At 42.6% G+C, this 17,447-nt stretch overlaps 1 protein-coding gene across 3 annotated transcripts in view; it reads left to right on the forward strand.

Annotated features, from left to right (window-relative positions):
• The window catches only part of PARP4 (poly(ADP-ribose) polymerase family member 4), a 376,732-nt gene that overhangs the window by 356,435 nt on the left and 2,850 nt on the right, over positions 1-17,447 (forward strand). For all 3 annotated transcript variants that reach the window (XM_029602495.1, XM_029602494.1, XM_029602496.1), the window contains 3 exons: positions 1,775-1,906; positions 11,329-11,431; positions 15,743-15,875. In XM_029602495.1, the coding sequence (XP_029458355.1) occupies positions 1,775-1,906; positions 11,329-11,431; positions 15,743-15,875 (368 nt within the window). The remainder of the gene's footprint in view (positions 1-1,774; positions 1,907-11,328; positions 11,432-15,742; positions 15,876-17,447) is intronic.

Consider the following 17,447-nt stretch of genomic DNA (forward strand, 5'->3'; position numbering starts at 1 on the left):
ATGACATGAGATACCATCTTCAGAAAAAAATGTTCACTTATGAATGTTCAAAGATGGAAATATGCCTACTGCATTCATGGCTGTCACTCCCATGAAAATACAGCCAGAAAAACTGTGTATGTGCTGTGCATAGTTGCATTAACAGTGAGAATATTCTGTTGCCTGTGGTGTGCTTGGTGGGGAAGTGATTCCAACTTCCACTACATATCAGGTTGATCAGTTCCATCCTTTCCTATGAGCTTAATTAGTCATGTCAAAATAGATAACATAATGATGGCAGAAAAAGACCAAATAGTCTATCTAGTCCCCCAGCAAGCTTCTTATGGTAGTAACTGCCGCTCTGTGCAGGATACCCCCATGTTTCACGTTAATACACAGAGTAACTGCCACTCTGTGCAGGTTATCCCCAAGACTTTTGATAAGAATGGTAATGTTAACAATCAAAACCAAGAAAATGTCAAACCCATAACAAAATTAGTGCTAGCAACATTTTTAGAGGGTGAGCAGCCTTCCTGATAATTCATACAATGCTGCTGCTTAAATGTGCTTTGCGTTTTGACTTGGCCGTAGAAGCAGTCCTGTGCTTTTTTCCTAATGAGTGCAAATCAGTACACTGGACTAAAGATCAGGACCCAGTGTTGACTGACATCTGAATCCAATTCCCCTTTTCCCCCTCCAATGTTGAAGTGGAGAGCTTTACTGCAGTTACAAAATCATGTAAGCTAATTGGTTAAGGCTAGTAATCCCCATGCATTCTGTTAGGGGTGGTAGATGCTGCTCCTTGCAGGTTACCTCCCATGCACCCTTTTCTTAATTTCTAACTCTAGCCTTTAAGAATCCACAGTGTTTATCCCATGCCTTTTGTAACTCGTTTACTGTTTTCGTCTTCATCACCTCTTCTGGAAGGGCATTCCAGGCATTCACCATCCTCTCCATTAAGAAATATTTACTGATGTTGGTTCTGAGTCATCCGCCTTTAAGTTTCATATTGTGACCCCTAGTTCTACTGTTTGCTTTCCTATGGAAAAGGTTTGAGGAGCATGCATCATTAGAACTTTTTAGGTATCTGAAGGTTTGCATCCATATCTTTCCTGCACCTCCTCTCTTCCAGGACATACATATTCAGATCCTTCTGCTTCTTCTCTTAAGTCTTCCAATACAGACCCCACACCGTTCTCTTCCAGAGAAGGGTGACCAGCCTTCGCTTCTATGCTCATTATTGACTTATCCACTACTGTTGGAAAAGATTGCTGCAATCAGTACCATTCCCCTGAGGAATGAACATATCACTAGAGTCAAGGAAATTGTACCATTTTTGGGCTTAGATACTATGTGTTTGAACTTCCAAACAAACAGATAAAGGTTTAACCAACTTGGAAACTATTTGCATTTAGAAACACAACTCTGTATATTGTAAAGCTATGTGTGGGTGCAAAACAATATATACATTTTAAATCCATTGAAAGCTATGATGTAAATACTGTGGATCACAGATTTATTTTTTTTATTATTATTTTCTCCCCTGTAATCCTCCCTCCTCAGAAAGCATGTCCAGGCAGCTCAGGGGATCTTAATCAGTCTTGGGGGCCAGAGGAAAGCCTCCTGCATGGCGTATCTTCAGCACTGCCTTTTGGCTAGTGTGGGCTACCATGCTAGCAGAAAACATCTCTTCTCCCTCCCTGGACCTAAGTTCACCACTGCTGCGATATGCTCAGCCTCAACTGGATCAGATTTATTTATTGTTAAGGGATCACTCTATTATGGTTATTTGCAGGAGCATCTTGTATGCCACAAAGCCGGGATGTTAGCAACAAAATCCATGGATCCAAAACCATTTCTTCCCCCACAGAGGGTTAAGAGTCATGTTGCATCTCTTGGGAGATCTTTACTTGCACTCCAAACTCAGGTAAAGCACCTTTCATTTTCTGATTTACTTGTAATAGGAGTCTCACAAAGTATAAGATCATAATAGATGTAATTTTTCTCTGAGTTAGATCTCAAGTACTTTGATTATTTTCTGATGATAGATTTAACATTTACAAAGCAATAAAATGGGAGCATGAAAGTGGGCTTGTAACTTTCCAACAGCTTCAGATTTTTGCAGCACAATGCAGCAGCTGTCTTACTGCACAGGGCTCATGCATGTTAGGCACAAAGAAAGTGCATTGGAAACACTAACAGGCCGATGCATTAAAGGGCGCCTAAAAAATGTGCGCCCAAACTGGGTGCCCGTGTTTTTTTTACCGTGAACACATTCAACTTTTGGGCACCTGATGAAATAGGCAAATGAGCCACTGCACTGAAAAGCACGTGTTAGGGATAAATTTACATGTGATGAATGCTATTAGCTACACCCTGGTTTGGCGCACATTTTGGACGCACTGATCCCCTTATTGCATCGGTGTTATGGATGCGTGTCAACCTCTGCACTAGCCTGAGTGCACAATATTGCATCAGCCTGTAATTGTTTTGGTGTGGTGACAGAAAGAAATTAAAATTGTTTAGAGAACTGAATTATTTGCAGGTTCTGATATCTTTTATTGGACTGCAGTAAAAACACAGGAACTTTTAAGACCAGACAGATCCCCCTTTTTTAGATGCAATACATGCGTGGTCTCATGTACAACTTTGTTTTGGGCTAGTTGAATAAAAAGTAGGGATGTGAATCGTTTTTTGACGATTTAAAATATCGTCCGATATATTTTAAATCGTCAAAAATCGTTAGGGCCACGATACAATACTAATTCCCCCGATTTATCGTCAAAAAATCGTAAATCGGGGGAAGGGGGAAGGGGGAGGGCAGGAAAACCGGCACACTAAAACACCCTAAAACCCACCCCCGACCCTTTAAATTAAATCCCCCACCCTCCCGAACCCCCCCCCCCAAATGCCTTAAATTACCTGGGGGTCCAGAAGCACACTAAAACACGGCACACTAAAACCCACCCCGACCCTTTAAATTAAATCCCCCACCCTCCCGAACCCCCCCCCCCAAATGCCTTAAATTACCTGGGGGTCCGTAGCCTTAAATTACCTCCGTAGCGGCGGTCCGTAGCTAAATCGGGGGAAGGGGGAGAGCAGGAAAAGCGGCACACTAAATCGTGTAGTCTTCAGTCGGCGCCATTTTGCAAAATGGCCGCCGCAAAATGGCGGCGGCCATAGACCAAAACGATTCGACGCAGGAGGTCGTTCCGGACCCCCGCTGGACTTTTGGCAAGTCTTGTGGGGGTCAGGAGGCCCCCCCAAGCTGGCCAAAAGTTCCTGGGGGTCCAGCGGGGGTCCGGGAGCGATTTCCTGCCGCGAATCGTTTTCCGTACGGAAAATGGCGCCGGCAGGAGATCGACTGCAGGAGGTCGTTCAGCGAGGGTTCCGGACCCCCGCTGAACGACCTCCTGCAGTCGATCTCCTGCCGGCGCCATTTTCCGTACGGAAAATGATTCGCGGCAGGAAATCGCTCCCGGACCCCCAGGAACTTTTGGCCAGCTTGGGGGGGCCTCCTGACCCCCACAAGACTTGCCAAAAGTCCAGCGGGGGTCCGGAACGACCTCCTGCGTCGAATCGTTTTGGTCTATGGCCGCCGCCATTTTGCGGCGGCCATTTTGCAAAATGGCGCCGGCTGAAGACTACACGATTTAGTGTGCCGCTTTTCCTGCTCTCCCCCTTCCCCCGATTTAGCTACGGACCGCCGCTACGGAGGTAATTTAAGGCTACGGACCCCCAGGTAATTTAAGGCATTTGGGGGGGGGTTCGGGAGGGTGGGGGATTTAATTTAAAGGGTCGGGGTGGGTTTTAGGGGGTTTTAGTGTGCCGTGTTTTAGTGTGCCGCTGGACCCCCAGGTAATTTAAGGCATTTGGGGGGGGTTCGGGAGGGTGGGGGATTTAATTTAAAGGGTCGGGGGTGGGTTTTAGGGGGTTTTAGTGTGCCGGCTCACGATTTTAACGATTTTCACGATACTTTACACACCCAAACGGCAACAATACGATTCCCTCCCCCTCCCAGCCGAAATCGATCGTTAAGACGATCGAGGACACGATTCACATCTCTAATAAAAAGTATCACAACTTAATTTTCTCTAAGAATGTTGTGCTCTGTAAAGCTAAGAAATTCTACAATATTGTATAAGATTCCTTTATTAGTGTCGCCAAGCAAACTCCATTTCATCATAAAATATTGTGCCAGACCTGGATTTCTGACTTAAAATTCCAGTGCATCTGATGGGTGTTGCAAAGCAACCATATTTTAATAAAAAATACAGTTTGAAAGAAAATCAGAATTTCAGCATAATCTCATGATAAACATGGGATTAAATTGGATATCCTTGTGCACAATAAACTCATAAAAATTAATCAATTGCCAGCGGGAGGTGAACAATAATGGGAACTTTACCTGAAATGGAACTAAGCCTTATTTAGAAGAAAAACTGGGTTACCACAGACTGGTGGTAACTTCACCCAGTTAGAACCTTATTTTTAGAGCTATTCAGATTCCCATCTTACCAACCTTGACAGTGTCCTTTTTAACGTTAGAAATAGCAGGTGAAAGGTATCAAAAATCATAACACATCTGAGACTTGGTTAAAAAAAAAAAAGGCAATAGTAATTATCTATTAAATGATTGAAAATGTTGATTATTGTTAGGTGATGGTGATGTGATGCAGATTCTGCTTCAATATTTTAAATCAAGAAAATACATTTTTATGCTCTTTATAACAGCCAGATTCCTTAGAAAGTGTTTTGTGTGTGGTGGTAGGGGGGGGGGGTGTTAGCAATTTTTATATATTTGTATTATCTTGTTTATTTGTGTATTGCCTTGAGTGTTTGTGAGGAAAAGTGGTTTAAAATATGACTAAATTAAATAACAGAAATTAAGTCCTGTAACAAATACTCGCACCCCCTTTCCCTACAGCCTGTCCCATCTGGAGATAGTTAATGCTAAACTGTGTAGGGGTAATATCGCATGAAGTTCTCAGTATACTGCAAGTACACACTTGAAAGATAGGAGACACGGACATATCGCACAGAAAAACAGAGACAGACACACTACCCCCAGACAGAAGACAGACACACAAACACAACACAGACTGACACAGAGAAAGGCATTGACAGTGGCTCTTCCGGCAAGCCTTTCCAGAATCGCAGGAACACTCCGACACCGGTCAAAGAGCAAAATAGCTCATGGACAGTCCTCTTGTTATGAAAGACCCTTTCTTGATGCTTTAGCTCACTAGCTTATGCTCTTCCCATGTTTATGCCCTTTCAACAGTGCTCACTGTCACCTGTATACCCCAACCAGTACAGTTCAACCTTACCTACCAATTAGTACCAATTAGTACCAACCAGTACATTTCAACCTTACCTACCAATTAGCTTGATGCTATTTGACGAATTATTGTTGTATATTTTACGTTATATTTTACGTTATATTTATATTTTACGTTATAATTAATATTTAATATTTAATGATGTACGTTCTTTTGTTCAAAACTCTGTTTAATGTTTAATGTAACGCCTTACCAGCGACAGTTTTGTTCTATGGAAACCGACCTGATTTGATATTTTTATCGAGAATGTCGGTATATAAAAACCCTAAATAAATAAATAAATAAATAAATATACTAGCAGACACATCCAGACAGACCATTTCACATACACAGACCAAAGCCCACCAGGCCACACATACAATGGTAAGGGCTGGAAAAATTAAATGCATAAATAACTTTGCATAAATAACTTTGTTTTCAGCCAGACTATTTAAGAGCTGAGAAAAATTCCATCCTACCCTGCCCAACTTTATTTTTGCTTTTTTACTGTTTTCACAAATTATTCTTAGTTTGCTCATATTTTTTTTATTTTCTTATGTTTTTATTTCATTTTATTCTCCCTACCTCACCTCCTTTCTCTCTCCTCTCCACCTCTTCGCCCATTCCCCTCTCCTATCTCACCACTTCTTTTCCTCTGGTGGGCAACATTTGTGATCTCTCTTTCTGCTTAGAGACCCGGTAGCAGCAGGAACTCCTTCCAGGCTGAGGTCTGAGAATAGCAGATCTTCCTGGATTGAAGAACACTGCAATGGCTGCTCCTATGTCCAGTTCTGCCACAAAGCAAGCGACTGTTCACCCGAGCCCACCACAGCAAAAGCAACTCCTCTCCCTGGGCCACTGAAAGAGAGACATGGCTAAGCTATAGCATGCTTACAGTGATATCATGACAGTCCAGCAGCTCCCTCCCTCCCGAGCTTGCAGTGGCTCCATGTCACCAAAACTCAACAGCATAGCCATTTTTTCTTCCTTGATTGGACAGTCAGAGGGTCACCCTTCAGCGTTGTTCAAGCCCCCCAGTTTGTTCACTCCTGATGTAATGGATTTTTATGAATAAAGATCCCAGTTTGGGTTTTTAATTGCTTTTAGCCAAGTCAATATTCCCAATCCTGGCTGACAGAAGAATTAGGAGCTGGTTCTGGGAAAGGATCCTGACCTGACTGCATCCTGACTGTACCCCCAAGCTAGCCCGATTCCTGTATCGGATTCACATCAAATTGCTTGATGAATTTGAATTTAGTACCATGGTTCAACTATTTGAGAGGCCTTGAAGTTCTTCATTTCTATAGCATATTCAGAGAACGGTTAACGTTATTCCATTTAATTTAGAGATAGGAAGTGAACACCTGTATTTAGCTTTCTGAAATACCACAAGGCTGCTAAGATACAGTTGGCAGTGTCTGTCCACTGGTACCTCCGGAGGTAAAAAAAAGAATCTCAAGGTGAATTACATTCAGGTACAGCGGGTATTTCCTTGTCTCAAAGACTTTCCAATCTAAGGGCTTAATTTACTAAGCATTTTTCCCAGAGACACAAAATGGGAGAAAAGCCTTAGTAAATCAGATCTAAGCTTGTACCTGAGTTAGTGGAGGGTGAAACAAGCCTAAAATCACAAGGAAGGGGGTTTGGTAGGAGAAGGAAAATTTGAATCCTGATTCTCAGCTCACTGTAACCAGTAGGCTACTCCTTCCCCTGTTAGTAAGAAAGAGGTCCATGTCTAAACAGCTCTGGGATTCAGCAAGGTCCAGCTATCTTGAAAAAAAGGCCATAAAGTCCAAGACTTATTCTTAGATATCCCTTGGATATGAGTCCCAGACTTTGGACCGTTATGGGAGGAACTTCCTTGAGAAAGCTATTCTCAACACCTGCGGAGCATCTTACCAGGTTTTTACAGTTCAGTACATTCATAACATTATGGAAGAGGCAAAAAATTCTCAGTTTCTTCCACCAGAGAAATGGGAAAAATGTATTTACCTGTTGAACAAAAAGGTGAGGAATGGAGGAAGCATCTAGTCCAGTTGACTAGGAATGCTTTTGAGATGGTATTGAGAACTTTTGCCATGGTTTTTTGCACCTGCAGATCTCATGACTGTGGGCTCAAGAGAAGACATGCAGGTTAAGCTTACAGATATGCCCTGCAGTGGATGAGAATCTCTTTGGAGATAAAAAAAAGAAGTGGTAAATCTCATTAAAGACCATTGCTCGACACTTCAAACGCTTTCCACTACAAAGAGATTCCAGAGTGGTCCTTAGAGAAAGCAGTTTTTCCCCTCTAAATAGATGTTACAATCTGTCCAGTCATCCCCACCAACAGCAGATCTCAAACCTTGCCAATGCATTCATAGACGTGCAAAACCCATTGTAGCAATCTAGTCAGAACCTGGCACCGGTTTTTGTTTGGATCCAATTTTCCTGTGTCCATGCTGTACAGTCTACCACTTGGGTGGAAGGCTAAGGTTTTACATAAAATGTTGGGCCATTACACCTCAAGCAAGTATTGCAAATCATAAAGAAGGGTTACAGATTGTCTACTGGGAAATCTAGCAAATTGACACTCAAAATGGTATTCTTAATTCCCTTGGCATCAAAAATTGTTGCAAATGGTGCTCCCCCTTTTACAGCCCAGAGTGTATGAACATGTTCCACTGCAGGAAAGAGAATATGGATTTTACTCCAAATGCTTCTGGTACCCGAAAAAAATTAGAGGATTCCATCCCATCATAGAACTAACAGCTGTCAACAGGTTTCTTCTAAAGCAGTGGTTCCCAAACTTGTCCTGGAAGACCCCCAGCCACTCAGGTTTTCAGGATATCCACAATGAATATGCATGAGATAAATCTGCATGCATTGCTTCCATAGCATGCACATTTTATCTCATGCATATTCATTGTGGATATCCTGAAAATCTGACTGACAAGGTTTGGGAACCTTGACAGGACAGGTTTGGGAACCTCTTTTCTAAAGGAAACAGAAACATGACAGCAGAAAAAGATTATATAGGCCAACTAGTCTGCCCATCTGTCTAATTTATGTAGCCCTTATAATTCCCATCACTCCCTCAGAGATCCTCTGCATTTGTCCCAAGCTTTCTTGAATCCAGATTGCCTCCACCATCTCCACTGTGAGGTTGTTGCATGCATCAACTACCCTCTCTGTAAAGAAATATTTCCTAAGATTACTCCTGAGTCTAACCCCTTTCATCCTCATCCCATGACCACTTGTTCTTGAGCCTCCTTTCCATTGAAAGATGCTAGCCTCCTGTGCATGGAAACCTTTGTTGTATTTAAATATCTCTTCCCTATCTCACCTTTCCCCTAGGGTATGCATGTTTATATCTTTGAGTCTATCCCCATATGCTTTAGAACTAAGACCACTGACTGTTTTAGTAGCCAATCTCTGGACCAACTCCAACTGGTTTATATCCTTTTGAAGGTGTGTTCTCCAGAATTGTACACAGTATTCCAAATGAGGTCACATCAGGGACCTCTACAGGGACAATATCACCTCCCTTTTTCTGCTGACCAATCCTCTCCTTAAGCAGCCAAGCATCTTTCTGGCTTTTGACATCGCTTTATCCACTTGTTATGCCACCTTAAGATCATATACAATCACCCCCAGATCTTGCTTCTCTTTTGTGCTTAAAAGAAATTTGTCTCCAATACTGTACCTCTCCCTTGGGTTTTTGTAGTCCAAATGCATTACTCTGCATTTTTTAGCATTAAATCTAGCTGTCAGTTTCTAGACCATTATTGAAGCTTTGATCAATCCCTTGTTTTTTTTTCTACACCTTCCTAGCTGGCTACCTTTTTGCAGATTTTGGTATCTTTGCAAAAAGAAAAACCTTTCCCTAACAATCCTTCCACTATGTTGCTCACAAAACTGTTGAAAAGATTGGTCCCAGGACTGATCATGAGGCACACCACTAGTAACATACCCCTCCTCAGAGTAAACTCCATTTACTGTTGAGATGATTTCCCTGGGCACCTTCACTCCCCTTGTAAACAGAGGAAACTGTATTCACTGGATCTAAAAAAAAAATGCATGTGCCCACAAGTGGACAAATGACAGTCTATTGGATCTGTTCATCTGGCCCCCTCATCTCTTAAATTTACAGTCCTTCCTGATGATGTCCCTCCGAGGTCTTCCCTGGCTCTTGCTGTTGTCATCAGCAAGGGCCCAGTGTTGTGAGTATTTCATAAAGCATGAACACTTTGGGCCTTTGCTTATGGTGCTGGCAGGAGCCAAGGATGGTCTTAAGTTGCAGTATGAAGGGGCAGTGCAGCAATGAGTGAGCACAGTATCAGCAGCAATATCTTATTTATTTTATTTATTTATGAACTTTTATTATACCGATATTCGTGGTTCACATCATACCGGTTTACAATCAACTCAAAGAGGTGGGAAAAAGAATTACATATAACAGGGAAGGGGGAAGGGGAGCAGAGAAGGAAAGGGGAGAGTGGGGGGCAGGGTGAAAGCAAGCACGCAGGGAGTGTGAATAACAGCAGTGGGAGAGAGAGGGAGAAATGGATAGGAACTGTGAATATAGTATTAACATAGTCTTAACATTTCAATAGGTTATATAATCAGCATTTCCATAAGATACATCATTGTTGGCGGGAGATATGACAAAACGGTGGCGGAAAGGTACTTCAGGATCCAAAGAAATGAAGCATCACCTTGGTGGTAGGTGGCATATACCACCTGTGAGAATAAGTTGGGTGTGACAGCAGCAGTATAGGTACAGAGCAGAGAACAGCAGCAGCAGATGCCACATAGGAGAAGTTGCAAGGTGAAAGAGGGGCCTAGCTGTACGACAAAGAAAGGCAGCATTCGCAGTCCTTGAGCCTTGGCTGGGGGGAACCATTTGCAAACCATCTGTAGTGATAGACATGTGGGTGGTGACCCAAATAATCTGAGCTATGAAATGGAGCACATAACTTGTAACGTTAGGTTTCTTTATGCAAGAGAACAACTTGTGCAGCTCTGTGGGGGGAAAAAAATCCTATAGTAAAAAAAAAAAAAAACCCACAGTGCAAGCTAAGTTTTCTAAAAAAAAACAACAACACTGTATGAGTTTTGTCCCCAGGTCTTATTTTAGAGAACAGGATTCCAAGATGCTTTTTTCATAAGTTTTCACTTGCACAATTATTTTTGTATTTTTTCCTTCCAGAAGTTTCAGGAAATACACTGAACTTGCAAAGGCTTTTTCCCCCAATTTTTTTTTTTTTTTGCCAAATAACAGCATGAGATCTTTTTAGTTCTTGCTGTGGTGTTACTGGTGTTCTGCTCAATACTATTAAATTATTCTTGTGTCCCTGTTCAGCAATGATTCAGATCTTTCCACTGGCCTTGTTCTTCTCTCCAGAGGGATCCTTCCACAGTCCGACTTTTGAAGCAGGCAAGAGCCACCACTGTCGCCCCAGGAATGTAACCCCTGGCATAAAGCTGCATCTCAGATTTGTAGCAGAGAAACACTACTTCTAGTATTGTGTGTAGTGTCCTTTGGTCTTGCATCAGCACCATGAGTTTTCACAAAACATCTAGTTGTCAAGCATTTCTACACAGAATGGAGATGTGTGTTTTTGTGCCTGGACAATTAGCTGGTCAAGAGCACATCTCTGGCAGGAGCAGATGAATCTATGTGCATCGCTATCCGAGTGTTGGTATCACTAGGGTTTCCATAAGTTATCCCAAATCCAATTTAAACTTGTCACCTCAGTTGGAATTTATCAAAGCTCTGCTAGACACAACTAATGTATTTCCTCCACAGATCTCGGGGAAAGCCAGCATTTCAGCTTCAGATTGTTCACACATCTCTAGCCTTGACAATGATTTACTTTTCATGAGTTTCAAACTTGCACTGATTAAGCCATTTTTTGTATGCAGTAAACTAGCATTACAGATTTATACTGAGAATTTTTACTGTGAATTGTTTTCATTGAGGGGGTTTCACTTGTTCGCTTTTAAAAATTGTCTGCATGTGTAATTGAATTGTTTTGTTTGATAGACTGGTTCTTGGCACCTTACTCCAGAGCTTGGGACTTTTTTGGAGGTGGACGTGAATTATCTATGCAATGTCTTCCTTGCTCAGAAGGGCATCCATTCACTAGGTAAAACTTGTTTGCTTCACCACACCTAAGAGCTACTATGTGTGAGAGATGGCTTTTAGCACCAGATCTGCTATCACAACACATCTAAGCAATATCAAAAAATAAGAATATTTATTCAGGTAGCTAGTAGGGTAATTTTGCAAAAAGAATGATCAGACTTCCAAAGTGAATAGGATACCATAATCTAAGTCATCCAGGCCTTTCACTGCTATTTGTTTATAAAGTATGTAATGTTGTACGTTATGACCACCCTTAGGTAATTTTGGTACTAGCACTGTGTCCATGCATGGTGTGTTTTTAGCCTATCATATGGCTTTTGATATCCCCAAATATAGTTCATTATCCAGTCATTTACCTGACTATTGCCACAAATCCTTAGTATCATATCATCAGGCCATTTATAGGACAGATATTTAACACTTTAGTCTGTCAGTCACTGACAGAACGCTAACTGCATCTCCTTCCTCAGATCTCCTTAGATCAAGGATAGAGAACTCCAGTCCATGTGTTATACACAAATCTAGTTTTCAGAATAGCCAAATTATTCTAATTAATCTGGTTGTTGGATCAAATGTATGTATAACCCTTGCTTGGGGGGGGGGGGGGTGTTTAGGTCCCAAGGGCACACACACTTATTTTTTCTCTTCGGGGCATGTATCCGGCTAGCACTTCTCCCATAGTTACCTATCTATCCCAAAGTGGATTCTTTCTGTGGGGGAGGAAAGCTCTCGCTTGTGGCCCAGACAGTGGTGTGTTATTCCCCTTGAGTTGTAAGTAGCTGCATCCCAAGGACTGAGATGCTGGGATAAACCAGGCAGGACCATGTTCTGGGTAAAAAAATAGTTTACTGATTTTGCAACAACTAAAGTCCAGTTTGCCCATAATATTGAAATTTCAGCTGACTGATGGTACAGATGTGAGTTTCTCGTTAGGTAGGGTCCTTTATTTCAGGCATCTGGTTGAAGCTTCTCATGGTGGTGTTAAGTGCACGAAGCTCTCCCAGCAGCTAAACATGAATCCTATTGGAGAGGTCCCCTCGATCACATAAAAAACAATCCTACCTGAATCCATCTCATTCTTGGACACCCAGCCTATCCCTGTCCCATAAGGGGAGAGCTGATTGGGGTCTCCAGTTTTTTTGATCATTTTCCTTAGTTTTATTGTTGGGAACTTCTCTTGCAGGAAAAGTCTTTAGAAAGAGGGGACCAGGCTATCTCAGCTCTGGATCTCTGTGGGGAGGAGTGAGTCAGAAAAAAACCTCCCCACAAAGCAATTGTTCAAAATACTTTCTTATTGCAAAACTTGGATACATCTTCAAAATCTCTCTTAGAAGGTGCTGTCATCAGTCTTGCCCACCTAGAGAGTAGAGTGGAGCTCACAGATCTTCAGTCCTTTGAATTGGGAGCCCCAAAGAAGACTCCGGCCCAAAATCTATTTCTCTGTAATTAATAGAAGAGGGACTCTCTGGCAGGGAGTGCACAATGAAGGATCTCTTCAAACTTAAGGTGCATGATAATGCTGGGAGGCCTCACCAGAAAGTTGAAAATTTTTTTTCTAAAACTGACCACACAAGATATTAAAATAGCTGCATTAATAGGATGAGGCATCCAATCCAAGCCCCCCAGGTTGGGAGGGGCAGAGAGGAATGGATGGTGGCTCACAGATGTAAGTGTTCTAAGCAAGGACCTAGGGCCATCTAGTGGTTGACACAAAGGGGCACCACATATGCAAATACATCTCATTTTAATTGTGTCAGTACTATTTTAGCATTCAAGGACTGGAGTTTTTTTTGTTACTGTGTAAACCATCAATGTTCCAGAAATCATTGTGAGCAAGAGTGATAGATATGGCTGTATTCAGTTTTGTGTTTTCTTGTCAAAGAGATACTCCCACATGATATACCATGGAAGTATCTTTTAAAATAATTTTGTTGGGTGGCTCCACTGGAGACAAGGTTATGTTATGACCATTGCCAAAATACAAGGAGTAAATCTGCTAAAAATACAACCCCCCCCCCTAAAAACAGTTTTGTGTATTGTGCAAAAAAAGGCCATGCATACGCCCATAAACGCACGTATCTCGCAGTGACAAAAATATGCGCTATTTTATAAACTACATGCATAGGTTATAAAATACTCTTCATGCACACCACTTTGCTACATCTTCTTCTTAGGTGTAGGAGTCTGGTGGGGTGGGGGGGGGGGGAGAGAGAGACAGAGAGACTCTTTATGAGGCTCAGTCTGATGTTCTATATATGGACCATTGTAAGGGGGCACTTTGATTTGGGGTGAGTTTTTGGGAAGTGGGTTGGGATTGGAGGAGTGTTGTTACAGACACATTCAGAGGTATCCATTGTAAAATTGAAATCATAAAATAACTTTAGACTTTATAAGTGATGAAAAGGAGTTGATTTATACAATGCAGCTAGCAGAGCCTACAGTGTACAAATCAACTCCTCTTGTTAGAATTCTCATCACTTACAAGGTCTAAAATTCTTTAATGATGTCAGTTTTACAATGGATACCTCTGACTGTGTCTGTAATGCCACCACCCCTAACCCCCACCCACCTCCCAAAAACTAACCCCGAATCAAAGTGCCTCTTTACAATGGTCCATATATAGAACATCAGACTGAGCCTGATAAAGAGTCTCTCTCTCTCCACATGTAACATACCACCAGCTGAGGAAAATTGGAGTTACATGTGTCCGTGCTGGGAATGCCATGCCCTCCTCCTTTTTTCTGGGCACGCATACTTTAATGAACATGCACCCTTCCCGGCTATTTAAAATTTGTGTACCGCGCATATGTGACCGCTTTTGCACACATAAGGCTTTTTAAATCTACCTTAAACCTTTTACATTAATACATATTATCCAAGTCAAAGAATCGGTACCTTGGCTCAATTACATGTTGAACCTTATGTTCACAAAGGATTTTCTGCATGGCAGAAAATGAAAAGCAGATTTTTAGATATTAGATGAAACCCATACTGCTAAGTTAAAGTACACTTACAACTATGATAACAATATAACATTCTGCAGTATCTAATAGTTGGCAGCATTATCAATTAGCTCCCACTACTCAGCCAAAGAACCCAATTCAGCAACGTTTTAACAGTTTTACACAGATTAATTGAAAATTGCCCTCCCTTAATGTGGCTAGAAGTTTGCACATTGTGGAAGTGTATTTAGGGCATGTAGATGGATTTTTCAACTCAAAAAACTACCTGCTGAAAAATGCAGGTGCAAGCAACTGCTCATACTGTGTACCTGTGGTAAGTTTCAAAGCAAAAGCAAGTGTGTACTTCTGCTTTGAAAATGGGTTCAAAATCCGCCAGTAAACAGTAGGCATGGGCTTTGTCCCAATTTGGATAATTCTAAAGTTGCCCCCTTTAATGTTCATATTTGGAGCTCCCTAGCTGACAGACACAGAAGAGAAAAATACTGGCAAAGGTCATCTTGGGTTGTGCCATGTTCGTGGAGGTTCTTTGAAATAAAAACAGAAGTATTATCGAGCCAACTGATTTATAGTATATTATTATGCATCCTGTTCTCTTTAGATATTCGGGTGGGATGCCTCTTTCAGCAAACTGGGGCCACAATCAATTATCTTTGATATTCTGGCTTCCAGCTCAGTGTGTGATGCACCTCTTAGATTGATATATATTACAGTGAGAGTATGTGCTGTATTACATTTCTTGCATTGCTTATTATTTACCCAACATTGTCTCACAGGGAAGATACTGCTTTTCATTTATTTCATTTTCATTTATAAAAATTTATTTATCACCTAACACTGACAGCCTAAGTGATGTACAAAATAAAATATTCACAGATAATAACATGTAAATATAAAACAAAACTTATCAAAAATATATTTACATAATTAACAAAGTCATAATTCACCACATAGGTGCTTTTCGTAGGAGGACCACTACCAATATTCTTATCCAAAAACCTATTTTAACAGGAAGTTTTTCAGAAGTTAATAACCTTAGATGATGACTGGATTGGTTAGACAGTGACTAAAGAAGGACCCAACCACTTTCTAAGGTTATTAGCTCCAGGAGTACTGTACCAGAAAATGTTATAAATCATATTTATGTAAAAAATAATATAATTTAATGGTGTTTTGGTCTTTTACAAGCTGCCAGAAATACAGTTTAGTAGACACAGGCAATTCCATGGCAAGCAAACTGTATGCCATTCAGTAAGCTCCATTTACATCTAAAGTATATATTCCTCCAGGTTTATAATTTCAAGTACATACAGTTTTACAGATGACCATGAAAATAACTTGTTCTCTTCTAGGCCCTAGAGGAAGAGAAGAGGTACTGCAACTGATCGCCACTCTTCTAGTGCTGCAGCTCCTGCAGTTTACACAGGTGCTACACCTGATCACCTTCAAGTCTCTAATGAAACTGGATGAATCATCCACTGAGAGGTTGGTTTACAAAACCGGATAAAGTACCATACACTATGTTCAGAATGTATGAGTTTCCTGTTGCCAATGTAAAAACATCATGAAAAATAAACATATTTTAGCTTACGTTAATAGTATCCTCTGGTCGGGGCATTTATTGTTAGCTTCGTGGACCCTTGGGCCGGCCGGAATCGAAGGATGGAGTGCTGTGAGGGTTAGCAGCAGTGGTTCCGACCGGGAGGCGGCAGAGGCAGACTCGAAGGTGGCCGGAAGGGAGAACCACGGAAGACCCTATGCGACCAAGGGCTCAGAAGGGAGGTGAAAATGAGGCGAGACTGGCCTGGTGGTAGATGGTCTTCGCCATGGAAGCCGGTACTCCCCCGAGAAGAGCTCGTAAGAGTCCGGCCACTGGGACTTAGGAGATTCACCCTGGAAGCCGGTGTCCCCGCCCGTAGGGACCCGGCCGCTGGGACTTAGGCGGGTCTTCAGCGATGAGGTCTTGACGGAGTCCAAGGATGAAAAGCAGAGGGTCGTCGCTCACCAGGCCAGGTCGTGCACCAAGGAATCACTGCCAGCCGATCCGGGGTCAGGAGCCAGAGAGTCACCGAAAGCCGATCCGAGTCAGAAGCCAGAGAGTCACCGAAGCCGATCCGAGTCAAGAGCCAGAGAAACCACCGAAGCCAATCCGAGTCAGGAACCAAGGAAATCTGGAGACGAAGCAGGGACACCGCAACTGGAAGCAGGCACAACCTGGGAACCTCGTTGCAAGGCCCAGAGAGCAGGGACTGCAGGGCTTAAGTAGCCCTGCATCCTCTGACGTCACCCGAGGGAGGAACCAAGTTCCCCCGCGCCTGGCCCTTTAAATGTGCAGCCGAGGCACGCGAGTGCGCCTAGGGGGCGGAGCCAGCCGCGGCGAGACGCCGGCTGCTCCGCCGGAGCGGGAGCGTGGCGGCCGAAGGAGGCACAGGCTCGGGCGAGGTGCGCCGGCAGCAGGGGAGCGGCGGCAAAGGTGCCTGGAGGCCCGGGGAGGGCAGAGCGGACCCGGACGCCCGGCGAGGTAGGCGGCGCTCCCGGGGCCGACCCGGGACCGCAACATTTATGATCAGTTTAAGACTTTATAGGATTAAAAGCTTTTTACTCCTTCAGCTAGATCACGGTGAATCCTGTAAAAGGAATGGGAATAAAGCAGTGTACTTTCTTTTTTTTTGGGGGGGGGGGAGACAGCAGTATCCTGTTGCTCCTTTTGTTTCCAACTCAGTTGGGAATACATAATCCTGTCTGGACCAGCATCACATCTAAGTGACCTCTCTTGAAGCAGCCAATTGATTGTTGAGAGAGCTGAAGTACAGACTGCCCCCTCAGCCTGTCTCAATGTTTGACTGATAAAAATGGGCCAGTACACCATTCAGGAAAGAGCCTCTGTTCCTCAGAAGAAAATATGTCCATGCTTTCATTCTCCAGTTTATTAGTACAGTGGTTCTCAACCCTTTTCCCATCATGACACGCCTGACAGACCATGCTCACATGTGTGACACACTGCTCATTACAATTCATGGTGGAAATAAAAAATAAAGGCCCACTATTATTTTTATT

Source organism: Rhinatrema bivittatum, chromosome 5 (genome assembly GCF_901001135.1).
Source record: "Rhinatrema bivittatum chromosome 5, aRhiBiv1.1, whole genome shotgun sequence".
Classification (NCBI taxonomy): Eukaryota; Metazoa; Chordata; class Amphibia; order Gymnophiona; family Rhinatrematidae; genus Rhinatrema; species Rhinatrema bivittatum.